Source organism: Phalaenopsis equestris, unplaced genomic scaffold (genome assembly GCF_001263595.1).
Source record: "Phalaenopsis equestris unplaced genomic scaffold, ASM126359v1 Scaffold208928, whole genome shotgun sequence".
Classification (NCBI taxonomy): Eukaryota; Viridiplantae; Streptophyta; class Magnoliopsida; order Asparagales; family Orchidaceae; genus Phalaenopsis; species Phalaenopsis equestris.
The window spans coordinates 17,555-34,292 of record NW_018228145.1 but is presented as its reverse complement, the minus strand read 5'-3'; the positions used below and the strand labels follow the sequence as shown (position 1 = coordinate 34,292).

Sequence of the window (16,738 nt, the reverse complement as noted above, 5' to 3'; positions counted from 1 at the left end):
ATATATATATATATATACATTTGTTATTACATTCTTGAAACATGGTCGGATAAATTAATTTATATTTAAATTTAGTTTGGATAGATTTTACCCATGATTCGGCCAATTTTGATTTGATAAATTCAACAATAAATTCTTCCACATAGACCAACTGCCCAAATGCGCACCCCAAACACTATAACGTATGCATTTCTAAATGGCCTTGGAATTCATTTAATGTTTAGTAAAACCATATTAATTGGCATTAGTCATCTAGTTCAGTTCAGCGATTTTTCTCCTGTAAAATTTTCACACCTATTAAGTTGTTATTTCATATGCGTAACCATACTTCTGAAAATCATAACAGCCCAACCAGTAGACATTTGAATAGCACGGCATGTTCCATGTGCCAAGATATTGAAACACCTACAATAGCCATCTAAGAAATTGGACTAAATATTTGCAATGAGAAAAATCACTTGGGACAAGTACAGTGTTCCTAAAAAGTTATTGTTAATTTCACGGAAAGTTCGTATCAGCTTGTCCATAATCGGAAACAGCAGGCTCAAACAATAAATCACCTGGTTTTATCTTGCCCTACGTTTAGACTTGTGATCTTCAAAAATGACCTCCCATGCACCTTAGAGTCATTCCATAAGTATGCAATGCTAAGCATTAATGAGTTTAGATGACAGAAAGAAGCAATGAAAGATTTAAATGTTTAGCATATGCATGCGTGTACATAGGATATTTCACACTGGCTAATTTATTGATCCGTTTCAGAACTTTTTCGTTCTCTCTAGCAAAACTGAAACATGCTTTCGTATAGTTGCTGATAAATAACAAAAGAAGGCAAAATAAATATGCCCAACAGTGACCAAAACTAACATGCCTACAGTTTTTATAGTATAAGAAACAAAACGCCGGCAATACACCTGAGTACTGTGAGCAACTGTTTTCAATACAATTCTAATAGAAGCCGTACATTCAAAAAATTCAAGCGGCCCCAAACAATCTACAGTATTTTACAGTTATGCCTATAGAAGAAGGAAGTTGGGCGGTAAAAAAAGCTCGTTGTTCTCGAAGAGCTCATGTTCAGCTTGTTAAGTATCGTTCGTTAAATAAACAAGCGAATTTCAAATTTTAAACGAGCTAAACACGAACAAACCTTGTTCAATTGTGTTCGGCTCGTTTTAGCTCAAAATAAAGAAATTATATATATTATTTATATACTAATATATTAAATATATTTATATATAGATTTAAATCATAACAACTCATGTGGTCATGTGATTTTATACTTTCTATTGCGCGGCATTGGTGTAGATTTGCATCCAACACCATACTATATTTTTCTATTTGACTTAAACGAGCCAATTTTGAGCAAAATCGAGCCAAAAAAGAATAAATTAAGCTGAACACCAACGTTGTTCACAAGCAATTTCAAATACAAGCTAATTTCAAAAGAGTCGAACACGAGGCAAGCCTCAGCACACTATAGCTCAACCAGTTTATAGGCCTAATAGTAAGAATTTAACACGTCATATAAAATAAAATAAAATAAGGAGTACAAATCATGGCGAGCAGTTGAAACTATCTGAGAATCATAAAAATCTAGCCCAACTTAGATTATAAACAAAAGGACGCAAATATAGGAAGTAATCATATAGCAAAGAAATGAGAACAAGTGCGTCAAAATTTCAAACATGTAAACAGGAAGACAAGTGTCCATGTAGAAGTCCAAACATAATGTGTATTTCTATATTGAAAATGGTAAAAATGTTATGAACACAAAGTGCAAATTAAGCAAAAAATGCTTCATTTTTTACCATAGCATAAAAGAAAAAGTGAGTCTATACCATCTAACTAATCTCAAAGCAAACAAAGAATCATAACTCATTTTTAACCACAGATTATGCTTAAATAGTGATATTTAAAGTCGCTGAATTTAAAAGGCATTTCAACAGCCGGCCTGATTATAAATTGAAATTGGTACACTTATTCACTAAGATCAGTGGCACTCCTGATGTAGAAAGAAACAATCACCTTGATTCTCAAGTGAAAAATGCTTGAACAAATCATGAGCATATTAACAAGCATGGAGAATCTGGCCATAATTTAAAACAAATCTAGAATCAAAGTAACCCAAGACCCAAGCAAAGAAAAAAGTTATGTAAAAAAATATTATAGATACATACCAGACAAAGATGTTCACCAGACTAATCAACCCCCAACCTTGGGATATATTGCAGAGAAGTTAGGCAATTTGTCAACATGCTTCAATGCCCGTTCTGCGATCTGCCTAGTTCGATAGTCCCCATGACGGAAAGCTTCAACCAGGGCTGTTCCCACATTCTGATCGCCTGAGATTACATAAGCAATGTCCTCTGTTCTTAGAATCCTCTCCACCGCCCACACAGCTCGCTTCCTGAGAACATCAGTCCGATTCTCCTGCAGCACCTCGAGAATTGGTTTGATGCCATCCGCCTCACAAAGAACAAGTACTCCTTGCTCAATTTCCACTCCATCATCAAGAAGAGTACAGAGCGCAGCCAGTGCTGCCTCCACCACTCTCTCATTATTGTGGTCCAGACAAGCAATCAATTTCTCTACTGCCTTACCTTCCAGAAGGCAGAAGCTCTCCTTTATAGAACAGTGACCACGATGGATGCGGCAAAGCCCAACCACAGCTGTTTGTTTACTGAAACACGGAAATATTGAAGCACAGATACCAGGTTCGGGGAACTCTGGTATTCTTGTCAAATTTTTTGATTGCTGTGAAAGATTCTCCAGTGCGATAGCAGAAGCCATCTGTACCTTATCTATCCCATTTGTTTGAAGGAGATCAGTAAATAGGGCTGAGAGATTATGTTCCTGAGCAAAGCCTACAATCCCAGATTCACTCTCTAAGAGATAGGTAATCCGAGAGAGAACCCTGACCAGCCCTTCAAGAAAAGGGGTGACAAACCTGTTGCCACGAATATCCCCATGCCGGATCTTTAAAATCTTAGAAATCATCATAGAGAAGGCATCTTCAGCTAGAAGCCGCCTGGTCAAACCTGAATCCCTCTCAGGAAGTTCAGCTAAGAGCCCGATGGCAGCTGCTTGCTCCTCTGTAATCCCATTGTTTTCTGCAATAACTCTAATCAAACTACCAAGCTGGCCAGCAGTGCCCTGTAGTGCATCTGAGAGTTCCTGCCCCATGTAAGGAGATATATTATGCAACAGCTTTATGGAAGCCATGCGAATGTCTCTCTGAGGGGTTTCAATAAACTGTATGAGACTGATGGTAGCACCTGAGCTCTTGATGGCAGAAACAATGTTTAAGACACTTGTGGAAGAGCTTGTGAGCCCGACAAGCACCTGAAGGAGCTTGCACTCAATTGCAGGGCCCGTATTGCTGATGAGATGGAGAAGATTGTGGACAACGTCCTCAGAGATAAGAGTTTTGTGACCTGAATCAAGTGGGATAGATTCAAAACTGGCACCTGACGCAACAATATTAGCAAGAACAGTTGCAGACACCTCTTTCAATTTCATTGGAAGCTGGTTAGTGCCAACAATAAAGAGGTCTTTGACAAGAGGAGGAAGGATTCCAGCTTCGATGAGTATCTTTGCACTTGCCTCATGTGATGAGATCTGATTCAGTGCCTTAAGTGCAGCTTCAACAGCTTGCTTGCTACCTGACTTCATGACATCAACAAGGGCAGAGCCAGCTGTTTGGGCTACAAATACCTTGACATCATTGCTTAAAACAAGTTCCCCCAAGTATGCAGCCATGGACAGCTGTGTCTCAGGTGGGCCTATGTCAAAGACAAACAAGATTCTTTAGAAGGTAAACATCATCAATGCATTTGCAAAACAAAACAGAAGACAAAAAAATATGTCAGAAAAATAAAAAAGAAAATAAAAAGTATGAATCAAGAATGCAGCCAATTTTCATGATCACATAATCTAGCTCGAAGGTCAACCAGCATATCAACGAATTCTTCATAAGTTGATAAAAACTTCGGAAATAACCTATTGAATAGAAGTTCATACAGGAAAAACAAATTGGCTAGATGAGAGAAATTTTATGCTGTAAACAAAAACATCAAACTACATAAATTACAAAAAAAGTGCTTGCCCATATGAAGAAACATGAATTTAAAAACCATAAAGCTACAGGAAAAAAGCATATGATGGACAGAAAAAAGGTCAATGTGAAAAGAAACAGGCCACAACTTAGCATTTCACATAAGATGATTTCCTTTAAACATGAACTCAGGTGGACTACCCAAAAGCAGATAACATGGAAAAAGAACCACCTTCAAGCAATCGTGTCAGAAGGGGTCTTAGCCTGCTATTTTCAGCCATTAGCCTCACATTTTTTTCATCTTTCTCCAGATTCTCCAATGTCTTTTCAGCTTTCTCAACAGTCAAGACATTTTCTGACTTACTACTTGCCAAACCAACCAATATAAGTACAGCTCCATTGACTCCACCAATCTTTTCACAAAGAGATTCAGATTTCGAAAGTTCAAAAAGCAGGGACACTGCTTCTTTTCTCTCCTGAGAGTGATCATGTGATAGAAACTTCACAATTGTCCGAACAATGTCCCCTGCGGCGATAACTTCCTGCAGAATAAGAGAAACTTCGTTAAAAGTATAGTAAAAATTGTGCAGATAGTCAACAAAAAGAAAATAGCAGCAATCCTTAGACAACCTTATTTTCATCATCATCTTCAGCAACTACACAAAGAGTTTGCAGGGATTTGCAGCGAACTTTTATGCTAGTACTTTTTAGCATATCTGAGATCATAGGGATTAGATCCGCATTTCGCACAGCATGCTTATTCAACCTGCTTTTATGGCAAATTCTTATGATGTAATCTAATGCTTGTAAAATATCACTTTCTGAGCTACCAGGGCTCAAGGATCTGCAAGCATTGTCAAGTTGAGCAGCATCATTTCTTTGTGTCCATTCCTCAATGGTATGCCTCAGAGCAATGCTGGGATTTAAATCCGTGCTAGTCAATTCTTGTAATGTTAATGGACAAACAGGCCTCCTTCCACTGTCCCTGCACTCCCTAAACCATTTCATAATTGCCCCTCTCTCATAAGTGTGCCCATTTTCTATGGTAACAGGATCTCGCATGATTTGTTTTGTCAGTGGACAGAGAAATGACTCATAAATAGGCTCGACGTGCAGCTTTTCATGACAGCTTTCATCAGAGTGCCTACTGGCATCATAGCTTCCATCCCAGTATTCTTCCATTACTTAAGAACACAATCAATATATCTATTCTGCCACAAAATAATATTCATGGTTACAAGACAGATTATCACTCAATAACAAGGGTATGTTTGGTTTATGGGAATTAAAAGAAAACTGAAAAGGAAAAAGAAGTTAAAATGGTAAAGAACAAATCACTTTCATCCATTTATTTGATTGATGAAGAATAGTTTCAGTTCTAATTGATGGTGAGAATTTAGGTTTTGATGTTAGCTGGGTTAGATGTTGGACATCTACAGTGGTAGAAGAATAAAAAAGCACCAACCAGACAAGGAGATAAAATCAATGTTAGAAGACTAAAAAGAAGGGAAAACCCCAAATTAACATGCATAGAAGCTAAAATTGGTTTGTGAAGAATGAGTTTAAAGACTTATACAACACTCAACAAGAAAAAATAGAACATAGAGATTCATAAAATCACCAAAAAGTTAAGACACTTCTAATAATGATGGCAAGTTAGACGATGAGAAGGTAGAATTGGGAAAATAATAGTCAATGAAAAAATCTTTGTTATTACGGATATTCAATTTCCTATTAACTACATTCAAATCAAACATATGTTATAAAATTGTGAAGTAAAAGCATTTCAATTCCCCAAATTTTTCAAAACAAAAAACCTTAAAAGCAAAAAAGAAATAATGCTTAATCCTTAATATATAATAGAAAATTGCTTGTACATCTTATGAAATAAGGTCAGTGAGACATTGCTAAAAATAAAGTTATGTGAGGGTGGATGGATCTACTATTAGTTGTATACTAAAATATGTTAAACACAAATATAGCAGAAACGGATTTAAAAAGTTTGAGATCGATGAAGGAAATAGATTTGATCAACACCACATAATAGCAATTAAAATCAAGTTCAAATTAAATGCTTTCAAAACTACAATTTTCTTTATTTCTTTACTGTATCAAAAAATGGACAATATTATTGTCAACTGAAAATTCCATTAACTTCAAACACTGAGTTAATGAAAAAGAGGCCCATTCAATAGCTATTATGTAACAAGACAGCATTGGACATATAATCTTTTAAATTAACTCAGTATTTGAAGTTCATGGAATAAGCAAAAATTCATTTGATAAATAAGCAAAAAATTGTTTTTTACATCGTACGTTATAATCTTTCCCATATTTTACATTTTTTTTCCATTCAACAAATAACAGACATATTTCATGAAATAAAAATTTTTGTAACCCAGCTAAATAAGTCCTCAACACATAAGAACATCAAGCAAAAGGTATTGTAATTGAAGCAGACAATATGAATCATTACCACATACATCATGAAGTATAGACAGTACAACAAATAATAATTTTGGCAACTATAATATGTCCCATCAATGAATACTACCAAAATTATTTGTATGAGTTCCCATGCATGACATTCTCCTCGGTAGGTGACAAATGAATTGACGAACTCCTTTAAAGTCATCAAGACATAATTCATAACATGCTCTAAATGTCAAAACAAATTTTATGTCATTTGTTGGATGATTGCAAAATCCTCATGATTTGCATGGACCATCCAAATTTACACCTGGAGAAATATTGGTCGCTATTTTATACCTATTGTCACATAATGAGTCGATGAATGCTACTTCGAGTGATTTCAACTCTACACTAAGACTACTAGCAAATATTTTAATATTGGGCTTAATTCTTTGGCAAGATTGTCATCCAAAATAGTCAAACTATTAGATCCTATTTTTTGAGCAAACACCAAAAGAAATACATAACGATTTCAAATACGTGTCATTTTTCAATGTACAAAATATAATTTTTTTTATTTGGCATTCTTGTTTCACTAAAAATAAATTTCATGATTAAGCATTCAAAAAAGCTTGTATATGATCTATTGATGGAGCACATGTTGACGAAAATGTCAGAAAAAATGACAACATTGTGTACATTGGTCATTGTGGGTCCCCAACACTGAATATATTAGCAATCTGTGGCTTCAACATGTGCTTTAACTTCTTAATAGCTGGATGAGAAGACAGTGCTCATGCTAATTGAATATTCAAATTTGTAGCTCGGAGTCGTGAATATAAATTTTCAATGCCACCTCTCGTTTAGTACATTATTGAAATTATATAAAATTTAATTTGTTGTAGAATCTAAATATTTGTACTATCCAAGGAAATATTATCTTGTCGATTCCAAATATCCCATGCAACACAGTTTCTTAAAGTCATTTCCCATTACGAAATCACATTTCTGATTTTGAATGCGGCAGAGTGGTTAAAAATAGAATTGAATTATTTAACATGTGGCCCTCATCATCACGAATGTAATTGAAAGAGCATTGTGTATGAAAAATGAAATAGGTCATACTCCGAGATATGTCAACACATTCCATCAAAAATATTTGTATTAACTGTAACTTTCCATAATTTTATAATTTTATATGCAGATACAAGTCAAGACGATATGGACTTCAGGGTCTTAAATGAGGATTCTATGTGCATGTTGGTTGAAATTTTTTAATATCGTATGGGACAATCAATGCCAAAGAAATATTTGGGAGTTAATCACTTTGAGACACCTTATTCGAAGGGTGTTCAGGAGAATGATTCAATTGAATAAACAAATCTGGGATGTTTTAGTTGAGTAAAGCAAGTATTCATGATTTGGTTGAGGATTAAAAGTGTGTTTATGCTTGAGTTGAGGAGTGAAACTTAGACTCGTGGTTGTTCTATAGTGTACTTTAGACATTACTTTTACTTGTGAGACACTTATGTTAGACAAACTATAGTGTACTTTAGACATCATTGCATGTTTTTTCACAAATGATATAGTTCAAATCGGTGAGACATCCACCAAAATAAATAAAAATTAGAACAAAAGAGAAAATATTTCGAAGAAAAAAAAAATGGAATTAGTGGTGCAATGATTTATTTTATTATAAATTTTAGTGTGTGATTGTCATATTAATAATCATCAAAGAAAAATATAAGAAGATAAAGTGACACATAAGTGTAATAGGTTTAAATAACTTGGATCTATTATGCATAATAATAAAAATGTATATAACAATATAATTTCCAAAAAGTTAAATTTGGCTGGTTAAAATTGATAAGCACCTCAAAAGTATTATCCAATAAAATTATATCATGAAGACTTTTAATGATGATTTTTATAAAACTACAATCAGGCTAGCGACATATGAATTCAAATATTGTGGTACAAGAGATTCATTGATATCTAAATTAAGTGTGGCATAAATAAAAATGTTAAGATAAATGTATGACAAAATTAGAAAGTATAAGTTAAGGAATGGTTATATTAAAGAATGAATAGAAGTAACTTCTACTAAAGGTAATTGAAAATAGACTTGGGTGGGTTATGTGTTAGACATCTACAGCTGTAGAAGGATTAAAAAGCCCAACTAGACAAGGAGGTAAAAACAATGTTAGAAGACTAAAAAGAAGGGAAAACCCTAATAATGATGTTGGCTGGGTTAGATGTTGGACATCTACGGTGCTAGAAGAATAGAAAAGCACTAACCATACAAGGAGGTAAAATCAATGCTAGAAGACTAAAAAGAAGGGAAAAGTGCATAGAAGCTAAAAATGGTTTGTGAAGGATGAGTTTAAAAACTTATACAACACTCAACAAGAAATAATAGAAAATAAAGATTCATAAAATCACCAAAAAGTTTACACTTCTAATAATGATGGCAAGTTTGATGATGAGAAGGGAGCATGTGATGCTGATGAAGCAATAAGCTTTTTATTTCAATTTTTCACTAATATTAGGAAAATAATTGTCAATGAAAAAAACCTCTTTGCCATTACGTATATTCAATTTCCTATTAACTACATTCAAATCAAACATGTTATAAAATTGTGAAGTAAAAGCATTTCAATTCACCAAATTTTTCAAAACAAAAAACCTTAAAAGCAAAAAGAAATAATGTTTAATCCTTAATAAATAATAGAAAATTACTTGTACATCTTATGAAATAAGGTCAGTTAGACAATGCTAAAAATAAAGTTATGTGAGGGTGGATGGATCTACTACTAGTTATATACTAAAGTATGTTAAATACAAATATAGCACAAATGGATTTAAAAAGTTTGACAACTTAGAAGAGTACATCGATGATGGAAAATGATTTGATCAACACCACATAATAGCAATGAAAATCAACTTCAAATTAAATGCTTTCAAAACAACAATTTTCTTTATTTTTTTACTGTATCAATTTGAAGGTTTGACCTTTAGAATATGGAAGGCACATAAAGAAACCTAACATGAATGGCGATTTATCATTCCATGGCCACTCACTCAAAACTCATATTTCTGTATGAGAATATTATAATTTGTAAGTAAATATAGCCAAGTAAAAGCACAAATTAGCATGACTATATCAAGCACATTTGCTAGTAAAAAAAAATATTATACAAGAAAAATTATTCTCACATAATCATACTATATTTTGTATAATAAAACTTCTGATTTTGCATTATTATGGTCACAATGGTGACGAAGTACATTAAGGCCCTAATATCTCTAATGCATTGAAGTTTTATTCTCCAAGCAAAGATTGGCAAGGCATGTTACGACCTAAAAATCAATACTAAATTTAGTTTAGTACAATTTAGGTATGCCCCCTTTCAAAAGCTTTATTGATCAATTCTATCACCAACTTATTTTTGTAGTTCAGTTTTCTAATAGTCGTAAATGATGGACACTAATTTCTTTCATTTTATGATATTACTTATGATTATCCTTTGATTTTAAATGTTAGTGTTAGCATGTTCTAAGAAAGTTTCCTGATAAATCATATTTAATTGAGTGGCATTTAAGACACTGTATTAATTCTTTAGTTATAAAGAAGCAATTAATCTACTGAATTAGATAAATAAACATCTTTTCACTCAATATGATACCATAGCTCCGTAATTATAGACACGAAACCAATATACTAAATAAGAAAGAGAAATATATTTTCACTCAACAAAATATTAAAAAAGTTTTGACCAAATTCTACTCCATGCACTCACTTCCACCACTACACTCTTCCACTCATGGTGTCCCAAGCCGCTCATCATGCTATGATGTTACTCAAAGTTCATCATGTTAAGCTGGAGTCCGATTTCCCGCCTCCCGATCACGAACCGAAGCGAAGCTTCCTTTGTTTTCGCGAATCGGCGCCTCCACCTGCTCCCACGCACGCAAAGCTTTGTCTGTCAGAAACCGGAGGCGTCAACCGCTCTCGCCTTCCTCTGTTATGAAGCGAAGCATCCCTTCGCTCCCCTCCTGTTCGTGATTAAAAGTATCGCATTACTCTCCTTCAGTTTCAGGAGTCACGATTTTTGGCGTTCTTCTTCGAGTTTCCTTGGGACAGTGGAAGGAAAGTGCAAGAAGTAGTTCCTTGCAGCAGACGGAAGAAGAAAGAAAAAGAAGAAGATTGTTCTCCCTTGGCTTCTTCCTGGTGGCTTATGGCAGAAGAAAAATTGATTTTATTTCTCTTGTAAATTTATCTTCTTCGGTGTATCTTGGTGTAGGGCTTCTTCGGTTTAGCTCGGTGTAGGGAGAGAAGAAGAGAGAGCAACGAAGTGAGAGATTCCTCTTGTAGTCGAGACGAAGATTGGTGTAAATTCCTCAAGCAGTAAAATCCTCTGCAACTCCATGGATGTAGTCAATTTGTCGAACCACGTAAATCTGTGTTTCGTTGTGTTACTGTTTTCTAGTGTGAATTTTCTCGTACTATTTTTCGCTTTCTTCGTCAAAGATCGTTCTTCTATTTCTATATAAATACCACAACAACCGGTATATCTCGTAACACATCATTCCCACAATCAGTGTTGCGCACGCTCACCCCGCTAATTGCACATGTTTGCACTCGCATTGTTTCACGCTCACTCGTCCCTCTACCCTCACCACTCATTCATCTACCTTACATTACACCAAATGGTAATGTCAATACATATAGTAGCTTCAATCATTGCTTCTTACTCCATCACAAGATTACCATCCTTAACCATGCCTACAATCAATCTAATGCCATTATTTAACTATCTTGGTCTCATGATTTAAGTTAACTCTCCTATACTTTGCGTTCTCTCACAAGTGTCATGACATCTCAATCTCCTCCCACCAACTCAAAGCCCTCCCCTATCATTAAAATCACCATTAAATTCAATGATATCAACTATCTCTTAAAATCAAGTGTGTTCACTTTCTAACAATTCTCATAACAAAATCCATCACCATCTCCTCTGAAACATGACACCATCAAATTTTCAAAATAGCAAGTCTAAATTAGTTAATTAATAGCCTTAAATCTTATAATGCCCCAACTATAATATTTCAAAACACTGCTAAAAAAAGGTAATGTCTTCGCTCCACCTATCTTAAGAAAAAATAATATATTTTACCTTTAAACCCTCTATTATGATATATTTTCCGTACTATAACATTATTTGTTAATCAAAAAGTACTCTAATGTCCTGCAAAAGTAGATAGTAGAACGCTATAGAACTAGGGGTGTAAATGTGTCGAACACGAGCGAGCTCAGGCTCAACTCGTGTTTGACTCGTTAAAAGAGCTCAGGCTCAGCCATGTTTGACTCGTTAAAAAATAGCATTGTTCATGTTCGACTCGTTTATATTTCAAACAAAAAAAAGTGCTCTTGTTCGGCTCATTTGTTTAGCGAGCCGAACACGAGTTGTTCGAGAACAACTCATCATTTTGACAACCCTAGTCATGAAACCGTAGAATGCTAAGAGTTAGAGCGAGATTTAAATTTTATTATTTATATTAAAACAACATTTAAATATAAATTAATATATTTTTATTTTTTTTTAATTGCTATATTTAATTGATTATAAATTTTTGTAGCCTTGTAGTCAATTAAATTTTTTAAAAATACCATTCATCAATTTGTCCATGTTGCTTTCATATGTGATGGCTTGAAAGCAATAAAAACGATATATATATATATATATATATATAGTTTAATTATCAAGCCAAGACGAGTCGAACACAAACGAACAAGTTGTGTTCCACTCGTTTATATATAAAGCGCAAAAAAAATGTTTGTGTTCGGCTCATTAACTTAGTGAACAAATCTTTTATCGTTCACCAAGCAGTTTAGCTGAAATAGAATAAGTTGTTCCTTATTGCCTATCCATGGAGTTCTATCTCCCTCAGCTTTCTACAAGTATGCTTTGAAATCAATTATTTTGAGGTGGTTGATCACATTCTTGTATCACTTATTGCTTGACTATGACTGACTTCAATAAATACACAAAAACCTATCCAATAAAATCAGATCCCTTACTTAAACTAGTTCAAATATCTCAGTTTTCATCTGCTTGGAGGACTCCGCATACAGATGGAGTTTCCCCATTAAAATCATCGTATAGGTTCCACAATAACACTTGCAGTGGATGTTCCTGTACCCAATCTTATGTAACAAGTTAATACATTGGAAAGATGTAGGCTTCATAAGCTTCTATTATAACAAAATTCTGCTACAGAAAATTTACTGAAAAAAGAAGGACCGGGATAAGTAAATTTGAATTTCCTTGTAGTGGTCTCACATTTTTTCCCCAACCTTTTTGGCATGCCAAGTCCCAAATTGACCCTGTTGTTTCATGGGTTTCACTTGAACAGAAATACATTTAGAGAAAATGGAAAAAAAGAAGGGAAAGATGAAGAAAAATGGATTCGGTATCATAAAACTTAGTGCATGATTCAGCACTTGGAAGTAGAGAATCTTTTCAAATTCCTCAATCAACAAGTCCTCCTAGTAGTGCAGTTGCATTATGTTGTCTGATAAATTCTAACTCTCAAAATGGGGAAAATCATGTGTAGTTCATCATTCATGTTCTACATTTCCAGCAAAGGTTCCCCTTGTTTAATGGTCCGACAATGCAAGCTCCCCTCTTGAAAGTGATCAGACAAGCCACCCCACTAAACATTTGCACAAGCCCTCGATGTCGCCATGCCTATGCATCTCATCACACCCACATTCATTTTATCATCAATTTGTCCATGAACAAACCCCAATGCATCATTTGTGTAGCTTGACATCAAAACCCGTCTACGCTATCGCCTTATGACATCATCCAACTAAGCAGTGATGGACCACCCGTCAATCATCACATCTACATAATCCAAGATGCAAGCACCTTGAACTGCACCGTCGCTCATGCTACCATTTTGGTCTCGTTTCACCTATACACCAATACACATCTACATTGCATTACGCAACATGATGCTTTGCCGCCTCTGCAACCCTGTTCACTATCACACTCACCTTTGATCCCCATCCAAGTTCACAGGCTTGAGGGTTGAGGAGAACGGTAGCTCTAACGCGTGTCTACCAAACAAAAGACAACAAGCTTTTCAACAACAGCTTATCACCTCAACTTTCCCTGCAAACTGTTACCTAATTTTTAACAGCAATAGCAATGCCAAAAAAAGAATTAATTATGAAATATGTGGAATTATGAGCAACTATTAAAAAAAATTATGATTGAAAGGTCTTGACAATGGCCATCTACGTTGCTTCTGCACCCTTTCTCACTGACACATGAATTTATGTTTCACCAAAATCTACATTATATATTTTATTTCCTGGAATTATTTATGGGTTTCTCTTCACTCAGTATAGCTTGTCCTCCCAATGGGGATTAAAAGAAGTAATGTTATGTCATATGCTTGCAATCACTATGAAAGAAAAAAACGTGGAAAGATCATTTAAACATGGAAACATAAAAAACATCAAATCTGAACGTCTAAGGATCATTTGAAGTTGTGGTATATGCAGCAACATGTTTGCATGTATCCATGACCTGTACCATAGAAGAGATAAATCTTAATTGAACCTTAAACAACGGCCCAAGGAAACAAAAAGAATAGACATCCAGCCAAAGAGTAAAGCTTCTTGTTGGATAGAGAATGAAGAATAATAAACGAGATCTGCTCAATTTGAGGATTGACAATCATTACGAACAAACTTCTTCCACCCGTGCAAGATTTTTTTTTGAGAATAAGTTAGATATAGTATAGTGCAGAACATACCAATCATTATAAAAACAATTATGCAGTGGGAATCTCCATAATCCATGGCCTTTACTTCCACCCAACCGCATCTCAAAAATACAAGCGTGGAAGGGATGAAGACACAAAGGAAAATCCTCCAAATTCAGACGTCGTATGATTACTGATTTTGCAGAACGTATCCATACCCTAGTCCCCTCATGCTAACCATCTTAAACCGAAAACAATTCACGTTCGGGATTCATCTCGTAATGCAAGAGCTAGAAACTGCCGTGCAAAAACGTGGCGCATACTAAATCGATGGATAATAATAAACAATACTAGGGAAGAATCATAAGAATTCGCACTCCACAAGCAAAAAACTGAACATTCAAATCTTACAGTTTAGGTTCTCTGCCGAAGGTCCTTGCGATGCCCTAACAGCCACCAATCCATCCCCAGCATAGATGTGGAGTTAGGAAGTCGAGGCTGGAGGTCGAAGCAAGAGGCAACAGCAGATCAAACCAAAAAAATGGAAGAAAAGGAGGGGAGTAGCGTAGAAGAAGACAGAGCAGATAATAATGGTGGAAAATTTAGTCGTTTGACTCACTGGAGGCACGGTCGTCTAGAGTAGCAAGGGAAGCGGAGTCAGCGGGATAGCACCGTTGCCACGCTTAAGTTCCAGCGCGTTAATCGGAACTATAACATCTGCGGCAAAAGATATGCCGCTGAAATTTTGGAATGCAGACCTAGACCGCCAGCCGGCGCAGCGGCCATGGGTACTGCGTTCTATGCGGCTGTTCGCTCGCATGCGGGAAAGCCCGGAAAGTGAACAGGTTAGACTTTTTTACTTTATTTTTTTTATTATTACCTTCTTTTGTTTTTTCTTTTTTTTTTTCTTTTTTTTTTTTGTGGTGATATTCCGGATCTCCTAGTTTTATTACCAACGTAAAAGGAATTACAGCTACTCATAAAAAATATCAAATGAATAATACTAAAAAGAAATTAGGTGTCAAAGGAGCTGATCAAAACCTAATATAATAAAAAACTTCTAGAGCAGAAAAAAGATCGAAGAAGAACAATAATTTACTCCATAGAGGAACTCTAAAACACTCCTCAGCAAACGAACACAGGCTAGCTACTCCTCGGCAAAAGAAGGCAAGTCGACCGATCTAGCATCATCAATTAAACCTGCAAAAGAAACACAAAACAACTCCAAAACAACACCGTAACAATTGAAGACATGTCAACTAATCAAAGAATAGATTCAAAAGCATCTCAACCACAAAGCACAGACCGACCATCTAACAACACCAAACAAACCAACAAAAGATATTAGCTTCCATCTTAAAAGAAATAATGCAAAAAAACAAAAGAAAGAACAAAACCACTCTCTATATGGCAAAAAAGCTCTCTGTTGACCTTGAAGAGATTCGAAGACCAACTAACCACCACCATTTAAGAGACAACCGACCAACTAACTAACTAGCACCTTTCAGTGGGTGACTGACTGAGCATTACCCTCTAGTGGATGACCAATCTATCAACTACTACCATTCAATGGACAATTAACTGACTCAAAGACCAATCACCACTCTTTAAGCGATGACCGGTTCACTAACCAACTAGTCCGCCACCTAGAGGCATTCGAGCAGCCAACTATCCGACCACCCATAAGCAGTCGTCCAGCCAACCAATCGACCACCCACAAGAAACCAACTAACCAATCTATCAGCCACCACACTACTAACAAACCAACCCACTGATGAGCTTCTAAACAATAGGCTTTGACGAACAAAAGACCTGAATGCCCTATGATTTCCCCTTTAAACAAGGGTAACGTTATTATTTTAGTTTTTTTTTCCTCCTACCATATATAAATAGTAGGACCCTTTCATATTTTAGAACGACACTCTTTTTGGATTCCCCTCTATGTAAACCTGTCATTTGATGAAATAAAAGAAGCCAATGAATGAATGAAAACACAACTTAACATAATCCAATAAAAAACTTCAATAGCAGAAAAATAATTGATCAAAACAAAGAACATCAAGGAGATCAGATGCCAAACGAACTGATCAAAACCCAGTACAATAAAAAAATTCAATAACCGAAAAAAAAATCTATGAAACACAATAATTCACACTAGAGAGTGATACAGTGGTTGATTTTTGTGATGTGTGTTCTAAATATCTTTGAATATTACAATACACACATGACAGTATTAATAGTAAATATTCAGTTCAATCCCAATAAAAATAAATTCAATATAAGTAATTTTATCTTTTAAAATCTCTAAGCTGTCAAACCCAGCAATAATAACACAAGTATATGTATCGCTCAAGTAGACATAAACTTGAAAAATATGGATCTCTGTCTAGAGATATCCTCTGACTTTGGAAAAATCAGGGAATGTTTCCTAACAGGGAAAAAAATCAAAAAATGTTCCCATAACAGAGGCAACAACATGTCAAAATTTCAAGT

General features: G+C 35.1%; 1 protein-coding gene across 6 annotated transcripts in view; it reads right to left on the bottom strand.

Annotated features, from left to right (window-relative positions):
- The window catches only part of LOC110036589 (U-box domain-containing protein 44-like), a 17,118-nt gene extending 2,044 nt beyond the window's left edge, over window positions 1-15,074 (bottom strand). The window contains exons 1-5 of one of the 6 annotated variants that reach the window (XM_020741068.1): window positions 14,865-15,074; window positions 14,657-14,743; window positions 4,685-5,260; window positions 4,287-4,596; window positions 1,959-3,782 (exon numbers count right to left, since the gene is read on the bottom strand). In XM_020741068.1, coding sequence (XP_020596727.1) covers window positions 2,203-3,782; window positions 4,287-4,596; window positions 4,685-5,236 — 2,442 coding nt within the window. In that variant the 5' untranslated portion in view covers window positions 5,237-5,260; window positions 14,657-14,743; window positions 14,865-15,074 and the 3' untranslated portion in view covers window positions 1,959-2,202. Of the gene's footprint in view, window positions 1-1,958; window positions 3,783-4,286; window positions 4,597-4,684; window positions 5,266-14,296; window positions 14,318-14,656 lie in introns of those variants that run through there. The other 5 variants (XM_020741067.1, XM_020741066.1, XM_020741069.1 and 2 more) reach the window with 5 other exon arrangements.
- Between the last annotated feature and the right edge of the window lie 1,664 nt (window positions 15,075-16,738).